The 18,463-nt window shown below is 39.8% G+C and overlaps 1 protein-coding gene across 8 annotated transcripts in view; it reads left to right on the forward strand.

Annotated features, from left to right (window-relative positions):
• The window catches only part of MELK (maternal embryonic leucine zipper kinase), a 109,922-nt gene that overhangs the window by 36,826 nt on the left and 54,633 nt on the right, over window positions 1-18,463 (forward strand). For all 8 annotated transcript variants that reach the window (XM_006863109.1, XM_006863110.1, XM_006863111.1 and 5 more), the window contains 3 exons: window positions 1,823-1,891; window positions 3,309-3,407; window positions 15,341-15,427. In XM_006863109.1, coding sequence (XP_006863171.1) covers window positions 1,823-1,891; window positions 3,309-3,407; window positions 15,341-15,427 — 255 coding nt within the window. The remainder of the gene's footprint in view (window positions 1-1,822; window positions 1,892-3,308; window positions 3,408-15,340; window positions 15,428-18,463) is intronic.

Below are 18,463 nucleotides of genomic sequence, written 5' to 3' on the forward strand. Positions count from 1 at the left end.
GTCCACTACTGCTATGAGTCTGTCTCCCTCTCTTCTTTATTTCAGTTTCCACAAACATTTGTTGAATGCCTCTTACGCAGTGAATGCTTTGTAGTGACTGCTTTGATATACTGTCTCTTTTATTCCTTTGTTGTTAAGTGCCTTTGAGTTGATTCCAACTCATAGCCACTGTGTAAAAGGTTTCTGAAGCTGCAAATCTTTATGGGAGCAGAAAGCCTCATCTTTCTCCTATAAAGTAGCTCGTGTGTTTGAACTGCCAACCTTGTGGTTAGCTGTCCTGTGCTTATTCGTTACTAGTATTAATTATTTTAAAGGTAGTAATAAAAGTTGGACTCTTGGTGTGACACTGTAGGGTAAGCACTGAACTGCTAGCCAGAAGGTTGGAGGTTCAAGCCCACCAGCCACTCCTCAGAAACTCTATACAGGTTCACTATGAGTCGGAACTGACTTGATGGCATTTAACAAAAAACAACAATAGTTGTAGTAGTAGTAGCCACTATTGGGTTCTTTCTGTGTGCCTTGCCTTGTGCTAAGTGTATTAAATCGTTTTATTAAAGCATTGAGTCCTAGCTAGCAACAATCCTAGAGAGTAGATACTAGTATTATGTGTTTTACAGATGAGGAAACTAAGGTACAGAGAGGTTAAGTAGCCTGTCCGAGGTCAGGCAGTAAGTGGTAAATACTGGATTTGAATCTAGGAAGTATGAATCCAAACTCTGTATGAAACAGGCTCAGAGAGATTCATAGAGTTATATAGAGGCAGAACTGGAATTTAAACAGTATCTGGACTTCAAAGCCATGCCTGTTTTCCAATGTGCCCAACACCTCATTTCTCAGTTACTTGTTTTTTCTGCTTCTTTTCAGATAGGATGGCTTCTATGGTACTAGCTTATAGCATAGGGAATCTATTAAAAGATACTTCATTAATTCAAAATGCATTGATAAAAAGAGGCATAAAAGGATTTGGAGTCAGTCTGGTGGACAACTCATTCTATACTTTGATCTGAATATTTACTTCTGCATCTGGTTTCTGTTGAAATGACCTTTTATTTAGGAACACTTTTGTTTTAGATGGTAGTGTCTGAATTGGAAGGTTTACTGTTTCTGGTGTGTGTGGTTAAGGGCCTGTGATCTGTGTGTTTGAGTAGACCTCAGAACCAGACTTATCCTCGAGGTAATAATACAAGGAAGAGATAATAATATAAGAATGGCATTCAGAGAGTAAGCAGCAAATGGGTCTATGAGTAGAAGACCCAGTGTACCTGAGGTCCTGACTAGTGAGTGAGGCATGCCAGAGAACACTGTAGGAGCAGATTGGGGTGGGAGTGTAAGCAAATGGGAGGGTCCTTGTCTTCAGGCTGATTTTTCCTCTTTCTGGCCAGAGCAAACTAAATATTTGAGAGACTAGGAAAATAGACAGTTTTCCAAGAAAGAGAGTAAGTCAGGAATCCAGGATTTGATTCATGAGAGGTTTTGGTCTCAGGAATAAGGAGAAACTCAGATATGGGGGGCCAAGGGTGTTAATGGGTGAGGGCCAGTCACACAGAGACTGAACTACTGAGTCCCAGAGAGTTGGCCAAAGCATCTGAAAATACTGTCCACTCTTATGTTCTGTGTCCCAGGTCACCTTTGATTTATGGGTCATTTAGAGGTGGTGAGAGTAGTTAATCTACTGAGCTTTGTTCTTTAAGGCAAGATATAGATTTTAATGTTTTTAATCCTGATGCTAAACCTCCAGCATGTTTGTTACCCTTAGAAATTTGTGTCAAGGCTGATTGAACCTTAATCTCTGAAATGTTTTCTTTCTCTTTTTTTGTTGTAGAGAGGGAAATATGAGGTTCCTAAGTGGCTCTCTCACAGTAGTATTGTACTTCTCCAACAAATGCTACAGGTAAAATTTGTTATTTATTTTTAAACACTAGAAACCTATGGTAATTGATCCGACTTTCAGAATATCTGTGATGCTGCTATACTTTAGAGACTAACACCATTATCTATTAGTGTAAAAATTGCATTAATTATAAATATCCTTTCTTAATTAAACTGTAAACCCAATTTTTTAAAGACCTTTTCTGACATTGTTTTTTCATAGTTTTTCTCGTGAGCATTGTCTATTTTTTGTCAAACAACTGTTGACTCTATTCTCTTCTATTTTCTCACCTCTACCTTTGCACATTAGGGGTAGAGTAGATGTTGAGTAAGTGCTTGAAAGAGCTGACATACAATTGAGTGGGTTCCATGATCTAGTGTAGTGGCTCTCAAACTTGAGCTTGTTTTAGAATCACTGGATGGACTTGTTAGCACAGATTGCTCTGCCTACTTTTTCAATTCCTCCCAGATGTTTGATTTAGTAGGTTTTCAGTGGGACTGAGAATTTGCAGTGAGATCATGCTAATTCTGTTGGTTCAGGACCACACTATGAGAACTGTAGATTTAGTGTCATGGACCTCTAAAGGTGAAAGATTAAGTGGAAGCATAGATCTCCACCCTACCAAAATGGGCAAACCAGCTAGCCTGGTTCTGATCTGTAGAATGGGAGTTCTGAGTCTGGCCTCACTGCTATGCAATATTTTGAGGGTAAAATGGGATTGATAGGAAGCAGTTTGAAAATATGAGTATCTTATTGGTGCAATACTTTTATTATTATTTATTATTATGTATTCAACATATCTTTCAGTGTTTCCATTATTGAGCCATCTTCACCTTTTATTCATAGCTTACTTCAGGCTCACCCACCTTGATTAAGTAGGGCCAGGCCACCAAATCTCCATAATGCGATAGAAAAGGCCTTACCCTTTCCTGTAGACTCCAAAAAACTTAATCTTTGTTGATTAATTTTTCTCTTCTCACATTTGAAAATTACAAATGGAAAAGAAAGGTATGCTTTTCAACTTGTTCTGTGTTATTGTAAGTCCCTCGGAGGTAGAGATTGCATATTCAGTATGAATGCCCTGCATTGTGGCAGCTTGAATATTAAATTGGTGAATATTTTCTATGAATAGGTTTTCCAGCAAAAGACTATTACATCATACAATAGATTGACTGAACTTCATGAATAATGTCCATACCAATGAAGTTCATGTTTGTTAAACATTTATCTTTTGAGTCTATGTTAGTTGCTATAGTTTTCTTGCCTCTTTTGCCTTTTTAAAAGAATTTATTTCAAGGCCATTTTAAGGTCTTTGACAGCATTTTTGTGGTGATAAAGTTTACATCTGTTTCAATGAATTTTGAGTTCTCTGGAGGAAAGGTGTTCTTATGTTTTTCATTGGAAATATTATCTCTGACTACTTCTCAATGGCCACTAGGTGGACCCAAAGAAACGAATTTCTATGAAAAATCTATTGAACCATCCCTGGATCATGCAAGATTACAATTGTCCTGTTGAGTGGCAAAGCAAGAATCCTGTAAGTAAAATGAAATCTAGTGTGAGATTGATGTGAACTCCAGACCTATAGTGATGTGGATGAAACATCAAAGAGAATGTGTTTTGTAGACTTCTTCATCAGATTGATGTTTGGGCAGTGGTTCTCACTAGCTTCACATAGACAGTCACTTGGGACATTTAAAAAAGGCTGGGGAGAAATGGTGAGGGGCTGGGGGTGGGGGTAGCACATATCCTAGACTAACGAATGGGTAATTTTAAAAGCTTCCAATTATTCTCATGTGCTGCCAGAATTGGGAACATTGCTTTGGGAATACCAGGCAGATTACATAAGCTTGTCAAATATATTTATTTGTTTGTAAAAACTAGACAAAACCAATTCTGACTATTTGCCAGAGTAGGTATGAGGTTGTAGTGGTTCTCAAACATCTTAGTCTCAGGACCCTTTATATGCTTCATATGATTTATGAATTCATTTAAAAGTAACAGCAATAAACTAATTCATTCATTTAAAAATACCAACCATTATATAATAACAAATAAAATGTTTTTATAAACAATAACTATTTAAAATATGAATTTAGTGACAAGAGTGGTATTGTTTTGCAACTTTGCTAATGTTTGTAAAGTTTGGCTTTAATAGAGGACACCTGGATGCTCATTTGCTTCTACATTGAGTTTGTTTATGTAAATAATGCAGCCTCTCGTAATGTAGTTAGAAAAGGGATTATTTTAATAGTCTTCAGATAATTGGGGATATTCTCTGATATTCCACTAAAACTTCACAGAGTGATAGTTTCTTTAGATTGGATGTATACAAAATATGAAACCAATCAGTGAGCATTGATACTCCCATTAAAATCCATTGGTTTCTTGTACTTTGAATGGCTTTTTTTCTCATGCGTGCTTTTGTAACTATGCATTTGTCATTTGGAAAGTTTTGGTTCATGAGTTATATAAATTTTCTAAACATTGGCACATCTTAAATTTCTTACATCAAACTGATCTCAGAAAAGACTTTTAAGTATTGGGAAACTGTCAAGTTCATGGTGACAGATAGAAATTTTCACTTCCAAGCCCAAATTATATCATTGGTGACAAATATCACTTGTTTTGAAGTAAAATGTTGAATGTTCAATTGTGAGAAAATGTTTGCCTGATACTCAATTCTATATAACCATAGCCAGTGTTTTTGCAAATAAAAATATATTTTTGAAAACAAAATTTTAAAAGTTCTGCTCATAACTTGGTCACACAAGTCATTTCCTCCAGAAAACTGTTGTATTTCAGTGTATAGAGGTACAGAAATGCTTAATGGGTATTTCCCATTTTGTCACAGAGTATTAGAAAGACATGTATTCAAAGGCCGAGATGTAATAAAATTAATGTTCTTTATTGCTTCACCAAAGGAGCCCTGGTAGCATCATGGTTACATGTTGAACTACTAACTGCAAGGTCAGCAGTTCAAAGTTATTAGATGCCCTGTGGGAGAAAAAAATGAGGCTTACTGGTTCGGAAACCCTTTGCAGGGCTACTATGAGTTTGAACTGACTCGACGGCCTAATACCACCACCACCACAACTTCACCAAAAATATTTATAATTGAAGTCGACTTTTAAAAAAAATAACCTTTATGCACAGCTTGGTTCCCTACGACTTATAGTGATGACCCCGGTATAGTGTTTTTGAACTGCCAACCTTGCAGTTAAGTTAGCAAGGTGGTTTTGCTTTAGCACCACCCCTTAGTATTATGATAAAAATAGTTTTGCCCTCAGAGACCCTTAGGGTCCTGCAGACCACTCATGAGACTGCTCTAATAGTGTCCACCTACTTAGAGTCCTGGTGTGGTGCTGTAGGGTAAGCGCTGGACTGCTAACCCAAGGTTGGCAATTCAAACCCACCAGCTGTACCTTGGAAACGTTATACAGGGTCACTATAGGTCGGAACTGACTCGATGGCACTTAACATCAACAACTCTTCATTTACCTAACATTATTTTGCATTTATAACAGCAGTGAAAAATCTGTCCAATGATTTTGTGAATTAACAAGGTGGCTGGCAAGGCTACAAGAGTTGTGGAGTTGCCCCTCCCTGAGGAGGGTTCCCTGAGGTTCCCTCCTGCCATGATGGGTGGGCCTCCTCTGTGATGGGCGGATGCTCAGACACAGAGCCAGGGGTTCCCTACCTCCTATGCTGCCTGAGGCCCTGCCACTCAAAATTGCGCTGGAGTAGAAAGGGAGGGAAGAAAGAGGCATTTGAGAGGGTATATGGAAGAAATGTGCGTGAGTTTAATGATATCCCTAAGTGGGCTGATCTGGGCCTTGAAGTCTCCTCCTTGGTGGGGTTGGGTTCATGGCCCAGCTCTCGGAACCCTCACAGGAAGCCATGAACCTAGATCAGGAGGGCTGGGCAGGCTCAGGGAATTGTGAAGGCAGACTGGAGCTTATTTGTGAAATCAGATTGAGTATATCCAGGGTGGAAAGGCAAATTGTCAACAGGGAGTTGAACCAGAATAAACTAGTTGGAAGCCCTGTGTGCTATGTAAGTTTTGTTGTTAAGTGCCATTGAGTCAGTTATGACTCATAGCGACCCTGTATAGTGTTTACAAGGAACGGCTAATGAATTTGAACAGCCGACCTTGCGGTTCAAAACACCCCAAAATTTAGTGGCTTAAGACAACAGTAATTTTATTTATGTTTCAGGATTTTGGTTTAGGCTCTGGTGGGCTGTTCTTGTGCTGGTATTGCCTGGGGTCCTCATGTGGCTGTAGTCATCTGTTGCTGGATGGTGTCTGGGCCACATGTCTCTCGACTTGTCAGTAGGATTCCAAAAGAAGCATGAGGCCATGTCCTCATGTGCAGGCATTTAAAACTTTAGTTTTGTTTGTGTGCATGTGGAAATACACACAGCAAAGGAATTTCAACCAATTTTGACATGTATCAGACAATTCAATGACATTGTTTACGTTCTTCAAATTGGGTAGCTGTTTTTACTGTCCGTTTCCCAATTATTCCACCACCATTAGTATATAAACTCACTGCCCCCTAGGCTTCTCAGCTAACTTTTTGAGATGCTGTTATCAGCTTGATCTCATGTAAATACATCTTTGAAAGAGCTCAGTGTCAAGGCAGACATACTGTACTGTTGTTGTTGTTAGGTGCTGTTGAGTTGGTTCCAACCCATAGCAACCGTGTACAACAGAATGAAACACTGCCTGATCCTTCGCCATCCTCACAGTTGCTGCTATGCTTGAGCCCATTGTTGCTGCCACTCTGCCAATCCGTCTCTTTGGGGGGTTCCCTCTTTTTCTCTCACCCTCCACTTTACCAAGCATGATGGCCTTCTCCAGGGACTGGTGCCTCCTGATAACATGTCCAAGTCAGTTTGTTGTTTGGTTCAAAGCTGGCGTCCAGGAATGTTTTGATTTGAAGTTTAACGTTTAAACATTATCTTAGGACAGTAGTTTCAGGTGTTTGCCCAACCTCAGTTACTCCAGAGGTCTGGATCCTTTTGAGAATTTGAAATTCTGTCCTATCTTCCTTACCCTCTTTTAATCACGATTCTTCCATGGAATCTTAGATCAAAACATTAATGGTAGCCAGGCACCATCCAACTCACCTGATCTCATGGCACAAAAGGCAGAATGCAAGCACATTTTCCCAAATCTCTGCCCCCTTCATGCTTGCTAATGTTCTATTGAACAAAGTCAAAGTCCAGAGCCACTATGAAAGTGATAGCCTTCAAAGTCAGTACAATTTCTATCCCCTATAGAGTTGCTCAGGAGTCCTGGTGTGGCGCTGTGGGTTAATGCGCCAGACTGCAAAGCTATTTGAACTGCAAGATCAGTGGTTCAAGCTCACCAGCTGCTTCTCAGAAACAGCACTTCACAACAACAACAATAGAGTTGCTCAAGGAGCTCTGGTAGCGTAGTGATTATGAATCGGGCTGCGAACCTTAAAGTCAGCAGTTCGAAACTACCAGCCACTCTGCGGGAGAAAGATGAGGCTTTCTGCTCCCGTAAAAATTTACAGCCTTGGAAACCCTGTACAGGGTTGCTATGGGTCAGAACCAACTCGATGGCACTTAACAACAAGAACAACAACATAGAGTTGCTCACAAGGTTGGCAGTTCAAACTCACCAGCCACTCTTTGGAAACCCTATACAGGGTCGCTATGGGTCAGAACCGACTTGATGGCACTTAACAACAAAAGTAGGGTTGCTGTGTGTTTTAGAATTGACTCGATGGCACACAACATTTACAGAGAGAAAACCAAGGTACAAAGAGGCTAAGGCAATGCAGTGATAAAGTCATTAAGTGATAGAGTTAGGGTTTGAAACCAGACAGTCTGGGCCCCAAGTCGGCTTTCAGAGTGTTTATGCTGTTCTTCCATACCTGTAGAGAGTAGAGGAATCTGTATGTGGTGGTAAGGATGAGGAGGGAGATTGCAGAGAGGCACTCCACTTCAGTTCCCATTAGTTTTGCAACGGTGTAGGGCATGTGCATGGTCAGCAGAACAACTTGAAAGTATGTCTCAGACATGCCACAGTATAGACTTGGTATAACTCTGAGGTATTTGCTTTCTAGAGTAATTACACCCATAAGCATACTCTTCTCAATGATTAGTTGGTAGAGGATCTTGGAAAAAAACAGACTATGACCCTCCTTGCTAGTTCACCCACTATGTTAGCCATGCAACCTGAGTTAAAATCCCTCTAGATGCTACAGTGACCGTCATCTCTTGTAACTTATCTTACCTGTATTCCCTGTGGCCCTCATGACATCTTTGATATGTGGGGGGACAAACACAATTAGGGCTACAACTTAAGTCTACCAGATGTTAGCCCCGTAGCGTAAGAGAGCAGCAGTGCAGCGGCAGGGCCAGGGTGGCTGTGATGTGCTCTTGTGAGGTGGAGAGAGTTGATGGTGCAAATGCCTGTGTTCAGCCATTGGGGGTCATCGTTTCTCCATGTGTAGGAGGGCTTTGTACGTCTTCCCAGCTACGATATTAATAGGGTAGGATACACAGCTGTCTGTAGGAGCACAGATGCCAAAATGAAGAATGCCTCCGATTTCAGTAACAACAGCAACAACAACAATTAAAATATGTTTTTTAATTGGGACACTCCCCCTGCCCCTCCAACTGCCAGTGAGTGCATTCCGACTCATAGTGACCGTACGTAAGATTTCTCAGGCTGCCAATCTTTACAGTAGCAGGCAGTCTCCTCCTTTTTCCTTAGAGTGCCTAGTGGATTTGAACTGCTGACTTTGTGGTTAGCAGCCCAATGGGTTACCCACTACACTACCAGTAAATTATGTACAACTTTTAATGTTCAAAAAAGCATGCAGTTTTCCTTTCATTTGAATTTGCTAATAATGTCTAAGTATTTACTATAATGGAATAATATTCTATTATAATAAGACTCTCTGTGTTTTATCTGTATGATAATATAGATGGAACCCTTAGAATAGTACCTTTCAGAGTCAGGGATGTTTCTATAGGCTATGTGTTTATTAATGCATTTAGTCTTCATGCCACTAAAATAGGTACGGTTAAGAAGGTACTTGCCTAAATAGAAAGTATAGAACCAAGATCTGACCCATACATGCTGAAAGACTCCAGAAGAGAATGGATCTTAGAAGTCAACTAGTATTAGCTCACAGCCTGTATCAATGTGTCTACAGCCTTTGTGACAAGCGTTGCTTGTCTAGTCTCTGTTGGGATAGCTACTGGAGCAGAGTCTTGGAGAGTAGTGTGGTAGGAAAAGCACTGGGCTAGGAATGAAAACTGGAGTCTTGGGCAGATCACAATAACGTTTCTGAGTTTTCGCTTTCTCACCTCTAATACGGAATTCTAACAACAGTCTCTTACGTACATTTGGGTCATGTTTTGCCATTTATAGGGTGTTTCTCCATGTTATGGTATTCATCTGCCTTTCCTGCCTCTCAGAGCTGTTGCATGGATCAAATGAGTTATGTACAGAAGAGCTATAAGGGATTATTGAAGTTGCCTTTTGAAGTATTTGCTCTTCTCCCTCAGTATTGTGTTTCATCAAGAGTAGAGTATAAAAAATAATTCAGATTTACTTGGATATTTAAGGTGTAGATGCTGTTCTGTAACTCTATGCATGATTTCCTCCTACCATTCTCACACACAGGTCTTGTACCCAAGTATTGTATCAAATAGGAGTTATAGTCAGTTCCATTTTCTGCCCTAGTGAACAGGAAATGTAGTAGGCACGGATAATCCAAAATAATTGGCTTGTTGTTGGTATGCATCTTTGTACTTAATTTGAGTATGTGTGGCTGGGAATTCAGAGTACTTACAACAAAGTGTTGAGACTGTGGAAAACCAGTTTGAAAAAGGCCATGTTTTCAGACGTTGTTTTCCTGCCTACTGTACCATTATATGCTCTCAGCACAAACCTGCTGCCGCTGAGTCAATTCCGGCTCATAGTGACCCAAAGTAGAAGTGTCTAATAGGGTTTCCAAGTCTGCAGCCTTTACTGGAGCAAACTGTCATGCCTTTCTCCTTTGGAGCAGTGTGGTGGGTTCGTACCAGCTTCTGTTACTCTTTCTATTTGTCTCTCATATGCCTATGGTTCCTCCCCTACCCTTTTATACCAATTTTTACCCTTTTATTTATTTTGTTGTTGAGATCCACAGACATCTTGTGGTAAAGGTACCAGGTAGGAGGCTATGGAAAAGAGAGAAGGATCATTTTTAGGGGGAGTAGTATGTGATTACATTGGATTCTATGAGCAAAATATTGAATGATGCATCATAGAAGATGGAAAGAATACACAGAGTTGCTGTACCAAAAAGAATTGGTCAATGTTCAGCAATTTCAGGATGTAGCAAATGATCAAGAACTTACAGTGCTGAAGGAAGAAGTCTAAGTTACATTGAAGGCATTGGTAAAAAACAAGTCTCCAGGAATTGACAGAATTTCTATTGACATGTTTCAACAAACTGGTACAGCGCCAGAGGCTCTCACCTAAACTCACTTGTGTATGCCAAGATTTAGAAGACAGACCTAGCCAACAGACTGGAAGAGATCTATATTCGTTCCAGTTCCAAAGAAAGGTGACCCGATGGCATACAGAAATCATTAAATGATATCATTAATACCACATAAGTAAAATTTTGCTGGAGAATATTCAAGTGGTTGTAACAGTACATTGATAAGGAGCTGGCAGATATTAAAACTGAATTTAGAAGAGGGCATAGAATAAGTGATACCTTTGCTGACATCAGATGAATCTTGGATAAAAGCTGAGAATACCAGAAAGATGTTGATTTGTGCTTTATTGACTCAGTGCAAAGGCATTCGGCTATGTGGATCGTAACGTACTATGGATAACATTGTGAAGAATGGGAATTCCAGAACACTTAATGCAGAACCTGTATGTAGACAGAGGTAGTTTGAACAGAACAAGGGGATACTGGAGAGTGTGTGTGTCTGTATTATATCCTTGCTCCATACTTATTCAGTCTGTATGTTGAGCAAATAATCAGAGAAGCTGGATTATATGAAGAAGAATGTGGCATCAGGATTGGATGAAGACTCATTAACAACCTGTGATATGAAGATGATACAACTGCTTCTGGAAGCAAAGAGGATTTGAAGTACATGCTGATCAAGATCAAAGACTTTAATATGAATTGCACTTTAGTGTACAGAACATGAAGATCCTTACAAATGGGTTAGTAAATAACATCATGGTAAAGGGAGAAAAGATTGAAATTGTCAAAGATTTTATTTTATTTTTGGGTCCACAATCAATGCGTATGAAAGCAGCAGTCAAGAAACCAAACAATGTATTGCAACGGGCAAATCTGCTGCCTCTTTAAAGTGTTAAAAAGCAAAGTTGTCACTTTGAGGACTAAGGTGCATAGGATTCAAGCCATGGTATTATCAATCACTTCTTATGCATGTGAAAGTTGGACAGTGAATAATATAAGGAAGACTGTAGAAGAATCAGTTGCATTTGAATTATGTCAAAGAAGAAAACTGAAAGTACCATGGGTTTCAGAAGAACAAACAAATCTATCTTGCAAGAAGTACAGCCAGAGTGCTCCTTACAAGGGATGATTGCTTTGTATCTTAGTTCTTAGTATCTTACCGTAAGGGTCAGTGACAACCTAGAGTGTATTATTATCTCAAGAAAGGGTGAGAATGGTAAGGAGAGTTAATTATAAAAGCAGTGGTTGAAGGACCTGGAAAAGAAAAAAAAATAGAGGGAAAATTGTAATAGGAATATTTAAGTTTCTGGAAGACTCTAATATTAAAGCAGAAATAGACTTATTCTGTGTGACCCCAGAGGGCAGAATTAGGATAATTTTATGCAGCTCTACTCTGTTGGCACTGTAGGATAAGCACTGGACTGCTAACCACAAGGTCAGTGGTTGAAACCCACCGGCCACTCCTTGGAAACCCTATACAGGGTTGCTGTGAGTTGAAACTGATTGGATAGCACTTAACAACAACAACAACTCTGTTTAGATGTTATATTGTTGCTGTTAAATGCTGTCCAATCAGTTCTAACTCATAGTAACCCAGTACAGAGTTTCCAAGGAGGGCTTGGTGGGTTTGGACTACCAGTTAGCAGGCCAGTGCTTTATCCTACAGTGCCACACCAGGATTACAGATGTTATACTGGTGGTGGTTGTGTGCCATGGAGCAGGTCTTCACTCATGTTATTGTTGTTAGGTGCCATTGAGTAAGTACCGACTCATAGCGACCCTATGTACAATAGAACAAAACACTGCCCTGTCCTGGGCCAACGTCACAGTCATTTCTATGACTGAGCCTGTCGCTGTTGCCACTTTGCCAGTCCTTTTTATTGGGGGGCCTTCCTCTTTTTCTCTGACCCTCCACTTTACCAAACACGATATCCTTCTCCAGTGACTGGTCCCTCCTGATAATATATTCAAAGTATGAAAGATGAAGTCTGGCCATCCTGGCTTCCAAGGAACACTCTGGCTGTACTTCTTCCAACACAGATCTGTTTGTTCTTTTGGCATTCCATGGCATTTTCAGTATTTTCCTTCAACACCATGACTCAAATGCATCAGTTCTTCTATGGTCTTCGTTATTCAATGTCCAACTTTTGCATGCATATGAAGTTACTGACAATACCATTGCCTGGGTGAGGTGCACCTTAGTTCTCAAACTGACATCTTTGCTCTTCAACACTGTAAAGAGATCTTGTGTAACAGATTTGCCTAATGCAACACGTTGTTTGATTTCTTGGCCGTTGCTTCGTGAGTGTTGATGGAAACCTGTATAGGGTTTCTGAGTCTGTAAATCTTTAGGGGAGCAGAAAGCCTCATCTTTCTCTTGTAGATTTGACCTTCTGACATTGTGGCACTCCATTTTATAGATGATGAAATTGAGGCTATGAGAAGTGTAGAAACAAGCCTGAGGTCACATGGTTATTAAGTGATGTCAGTGAAAACCAAGGTCTGTTTAATCCCCTAATCTCTTAGCTTTCAGTGGAGAGTGATCACAGGGAAACCAGGATGAAGAACCAATTCATTCTGGTCTACCCCCTGCAGAGAACTGGCCTTTCCAACTATTGTTGCTGTTAAGTGCTATAGCACTGGTTCAGACTCATAGTGGCCCTGTATAGAATGTTTGAGGAGTGGCGGGTGGGTTTGAACTGCCAACTGTGCAGTTAGTAAGCATCACACCATGACCCCACCTGGGATATACAGAATAAGAATCTACATTTTAACAGTATCCCCAGGTGGTTCTTACATGCATTATAAGAATCTGTTAGATTATTAGTTAAAACTGTAGATTCTTATTAGTATTTCCATGGTGGGAAGGCAGATTCCCAGCAAGGGGGAGAACTAGAATGAACCGGTTTAAAACCCTGAGGAAAACAGACCTCTGCCAAGAGGAGAAGCTAACCCTCTCAGCTGTTTTGTGTTCCCCAAATAAGAGGGCTTTAAGCCGGTTAATGTGCTGGACTGCACAATCAGTTTGAACTGCAAGGTCGGTAGTTCAAGCTTCCCAGCCGCTCTTTGGAAACCCTACACAGGGTTGCACTTAAACAACAAGAAGCAGAAGGCGAAGCTTCACTTACTGGGACTGCTATTAAGAGGATTCTTACCACTGGAGAAACATACATTAAAATCACGTTTCTTCTGATTCTCTGCCTTTGTGCTGTTCTGAACTCCCTTTTCTGGTCTAGACCAGCCCTTTTCTGGGGGAGATTCCATTATGCAGGGTTCAGAAGAGTTGGACAGGGAGCTCTGGTGGGCAACGTGGTTCTCATGAGGGGTGCTAACTGCAAGGTCAGCAGTTGGAATCCACCAGCCAATGATTGAAGTCTATTTAAGAAAAGTAAATTGTAAAAATTCATTTAGATATTTTCACTTCGTTTTTAAAATCAGAGAAATGCAATCCCAGCGGATAATTGTTGTTATGTTAAGTGTCATTGAGTTGGTTCCAGAAGCGGCTGGTGAACTGCCAACCTTTTGGTAAGCAGTCCAGTACTTATCCTATAGCGCTCCACCAGGAGTCTAACAAATAATTAGTAACTTAAAAAACCAGTGAATTTAAATCATTAGAAAAATATAGATCATTGCAGGATTAGTACAAAAAGTCCCAGATCTCTTCATCTGGCTCTGGTAGTGTAGTGGTAGATGAGTTGGACTGCTAATCTCACAGTCAGCAGTTCAAAACTACCAGATATTCGGCGGGAGGAAGATGAAGCTTTCTGCTCCCGTAAAGATTTACAGTCTTCGAAACCCTGTACAGGGTCGTTATGAGTTGGAACCGACTCCACGGCACATAACCACCACCAGATGCCATAACATCCTATTTCATTTACTTCATCACCTTTGTTGGCTATCTATTATCCCATTATCAATAGTTTTTTTCTGAATAACATTTTTTAAAACTTTGTGATTTTAGTGAAGGTTTATTGCAAATAGTTTTTCTTTTCAATAATCCATACACATTGTTTGCAGTACTCGCAATATAACAAACAGCACAATTCTGAGGAGGTCCAAGAGCTAAACAGAAAATTTCAAAGATCAGCTTGAGAAGATGAAGCCAAATATTACAACAAAATGTGCAAAGATCTGGAATCAGAAAACCAAAAGGGAAGAACATGCTCAGCATTTCTCAAGCTGGGGGAACTGAAGAAAAAATCAAGCCTTGACTTTCATTAATGAAAGATTCTCTGGGAAAATTATTGAATGATGCAGAAAGCATCAAGAGAAGATGGAAGGAATCCACAGAGTCACTGTACCAAAAGGACATGGTTGATGTCCAACCATTTCTAGAGATAGCATATGATCAAGAGCCAATTATCCTGAAGGAAGCAGTCCAAGATTCATTAAAGGAATTGGCAAAGAACAAGGCACCAAGCACTCACTCATTTATTCCAAGAAATTCTGTTTTGAATTTTATTCTACATTTTTCTCCCACTCTACCCAGGATCCTGTATTGTGATTTCTTTCAGAGAAGTTAGCTCAGCAGTGGTAGCTGAGCACCGTCTACTTCTGGTCTTAGGGTGGAGGAGACTGAGATTCACACAGTCCATTATTCCTTTGGACAAGATTTCCGTGCATCTTTAATTTTCTTCACTCTATACTGACTGATTCTGGATGCCTTGATACTGATATTTGATGAAAATATCAGTGCATGTCTTAAAGTAGGGAAGGAGTCTATATATTCCCTTGGCCACATAACAGAATATTTTAACCATTGATCAGGTGATGTTGAGACTGAAGAGTCAGGGAAGAGTTCATTTTCTTGATATGTTTATTATTATTACCAACTTACAGTTAAAAAAAGTATGAATGTTGACTCTCACTCAAGAGTTTGACAAGCTTATGTTGTTTTCACATATTGGTGTTTGATTTGGTAAGCAATTATGCTGGTTAAAAAATTTCAAAACAGTAAATATTTTTTTGTTAATTTTTTTTTTTTTTGTAGTTTATTCACCTTGATGAAGATTGTGTAACTGAACTTTCTGTACATCACAGAAACAACAGGCAAACAATGGAAGATTTAATTTCACTGGTAAGAAATATGGCATGAATTCAAGAGTAATGTATTTTTGTTTGATCATTCTTTATTTCAGCAGTACATTAAAAATAGTATAGCATTTTCAGACCTATGATTATCATGGGTGTAAATACTGCATTTTGTTTATATTTATGTATGATTTCTATTTAGAAATAGATATTGTCTGTTTCTAGCAAGAGTGCTGCGTACATTTTGACTTTTGTATGTTGTTATGGTTATGTGGCATCGAATCAGTTAGAACATGGAGTAAAAGTCCCATAGGATTTTCTATGTGGGATAAAGCACTGAACCTCAACATCTGTGTGAACTGCCAGGTTGGTAGTTCAAATTCACCACCCACTCCTCAGAAACCTTATGAGTCGGAACCGACTTGATGGTGCTTAACAGCATTACCAACAGTGTTTATGGGAGCAGACTGCCAGGTCTTTCTCCCTCGGAGCTGCTGGGTAGGTTTGAAGCAAAATGTTGGTTCGTGACTAAGCTGCTTAACCACTGCGCCATCAGGGCTCCTTTTCAGTTCTTCCCTGATGTCTGCAGGCTGTCCTCTTGAACAAACGAGCACTCTATACCCAAGACATTGACTGAAGAGAATTGTAGTGGAAAAATAATTAAGAATTAAAAACAAGCTAGTCCACAGAGAGTTGTAATTTTGATGACTTTAAAGCTCTGACTTGGAACTGTGATTCAGCTGTAGAAATGTAAATGGAAAGCAGTTTTGTCCTTACCTAAAAGCAATCCTATAGCACTATGTCACCTTCAAGCATATTAACGAAATACCCTGAAATCATGTCTTGTGGTGTAGGGTCATTCTAGCTCTTTCCTATGCTTAAATCATGCCTGTGGTTTTCCCTGGAGATGAGGCATTCACAGTTGCCTCTAAGTGCCATCTCACAAGACTGACCAGCAGGATGATACCCAGTTTGGCACCTGGATCAGTCCTATGTCTTCCATCATCTAGGATTTGTATTTTTTTCTTCCCCCTGTTTTCTAACTAGGTAAGGCCTTCAGCAAAATTTTTATTAAACAAAGCTTTGCTAAACCGTAATCCTTTTCAGTGAGGAGGAGATAAACAGGACTTTTTGAATAACATGATGAATAAAGATTTTCTGGGATGCATCTGGAAAGTGAAGGTGTAGTGTACATTTTCATGCCTCATGTCTTTAAGGGAATGGGAAGAGTTGGGAATTGCAGTTAAGAGGTACTAGAATGTTGGTGTTCATTTTAAAGTGTCTAGTTAATCAACCTAAAAAAAATGAAATGAACGAAAGAAAGTGTCTGACCTTCTCAGATTATTTCATTAGAAAGCTATATTTCAAACACATAAATGTTCTTTAAAAAAATTATTTTTTAAATGTTTTATTGTGAATTTTGTGATAGTTTACATGGGAGAACATTAGTTTTACATTCATCCTATCATATATAATTTCATTACCCTGGTTACAATCTCCTCCATGCATCATCAACCAATCAAAAAGAGTATACCCTACAAGCCTGCCCCATGGGCATCAGCACACAGCCCCTCTCCCTCTCTGGGTCTAAAGTCCCCAGCTGCTCCATCTCTCCACATCATCATCTTTGCCTCCATCTCAAGCATCTCTGCTTCTCTGGGTAGGGTCCCACTCTCCACTCTTCTCCCTTGATGGTCCCAGGGACCTCTCCTCTTAGACTGCAAAGTTAATCACTCCCCTCCTTGCTACAAAACGTCTACCTATACATTTCCAGCCCTCACAATCAGTCCTGATAACAATTATTCACTATTGTATCGCAAGAGACCTATCCACATTTCCTTTCATCAGCCTTGCCTACACAGATTGGATACTAAGCAGTGGAGATTCTACTTTTCCTCCACGCCCTCTGGATCTAGGTTCCCTCTTGAAAGCTTGTAGGCCAGTCACTTCTTGCCTTTGTAGCCCTCCATTTTGGGTAGCCAGTGTCCAAGTTGCCTATCAGTGTCTACTCTGTGTAGGGAGTGGGGTTGGAATGATCCTTGCTGTAAAGATTGGTTCCCTCTTTTAAGCTACTGCATCCATAGGTGTAGGTCAAGTTCATCAAATTGTATCAGATTACTCTTTTTTTCCTCTTTCTTCTTCGAGTTGAGCTCTGATCATCCAGTCATTGAAGCCAGGTTAAGTGGTTATTATCTGCAGGTGTGGGTGTTTTTATGCATATGCCCTCTCTTCTTATCAGCTGGATGCTTCACTCTCCACTCTAGTCCTCTGTGGCTATGTCACTGACTCTGGGCCCAAGAGTCCCAGGTCTTGCCACATTGCTGGCCAACCAGGTCTCCACCCGGGTTCACAGAAGTCTATTGAATGTTGTAGGGCTTAGGTTGCAGTTTCATTGCTGTTTTTCCCTCACTTCCCCTTATTGGTGACGAACGTGGTCACCAATCAGAGCGTGTATTCCCATTGAGTGTTAGTCTTGGAAGGGGTTTTCTCTGAGGGGACCCGACCACTTGCCTTAATGTCTCCTGGACTAGCAACTTGCTTATTCTTGTAGTAATCAGTTGGTCTGCCTATATTGTTTTATATTTCTCCTGTTGGTCTTTCTTTCAAGAATTATCTTCCATTCTTCATAAAAAATTTTTATTAGATAATTTCAAGCACTCACAAAAGCAGAGAGACTAGCATAGTGATAATGAACCATCATGTACTCATCATTCAGATTTACCAGTTAAACAGTTTGTCAATTTCCACTGTACTTCAAATTAGCCTTTCGAGCTAGAGTATTTCAAAGCAAATCTCAGATAGCATGTCATATTCACCCCAAAATAATTTTGTATGAGCTAAACATTAAAAATATGATTCTTGAAAATAATGTACTTAGTTTTAAGAACCATTGGGAAGAGGAGTTCTTTAAATAATATCCTTTAAAGATTATAGAGCCACTTACTCTAATGATGCCTTCCTTTTTTACCCTCTGCAACAGGTTAAATTGACTTATTATTTCAAGTGTCAGAAAAAATACAGTTGTGTTAAAATGTTATTTTTAAGAGACCTTGTTACATGCGCTTTATCTAGACTTTTTTTT

This window comes from Chrysochloris asiatica, unplaced genomic scaffold, assembly GCF_000296735.1.
Source record: "Chrysochloris asiatica unplaced genomic scaffold, ChrAsi1.0 scaffold00053, whole genome shotgun sequence".
In the NCBI taxonomy this organism is placed as follows: Eukaryota; Metazoa; Chordata; class Mammalia; order Afrosoricida; family Chrysochloridae; genus Chrysochloris; species Chrysochloris asiatica.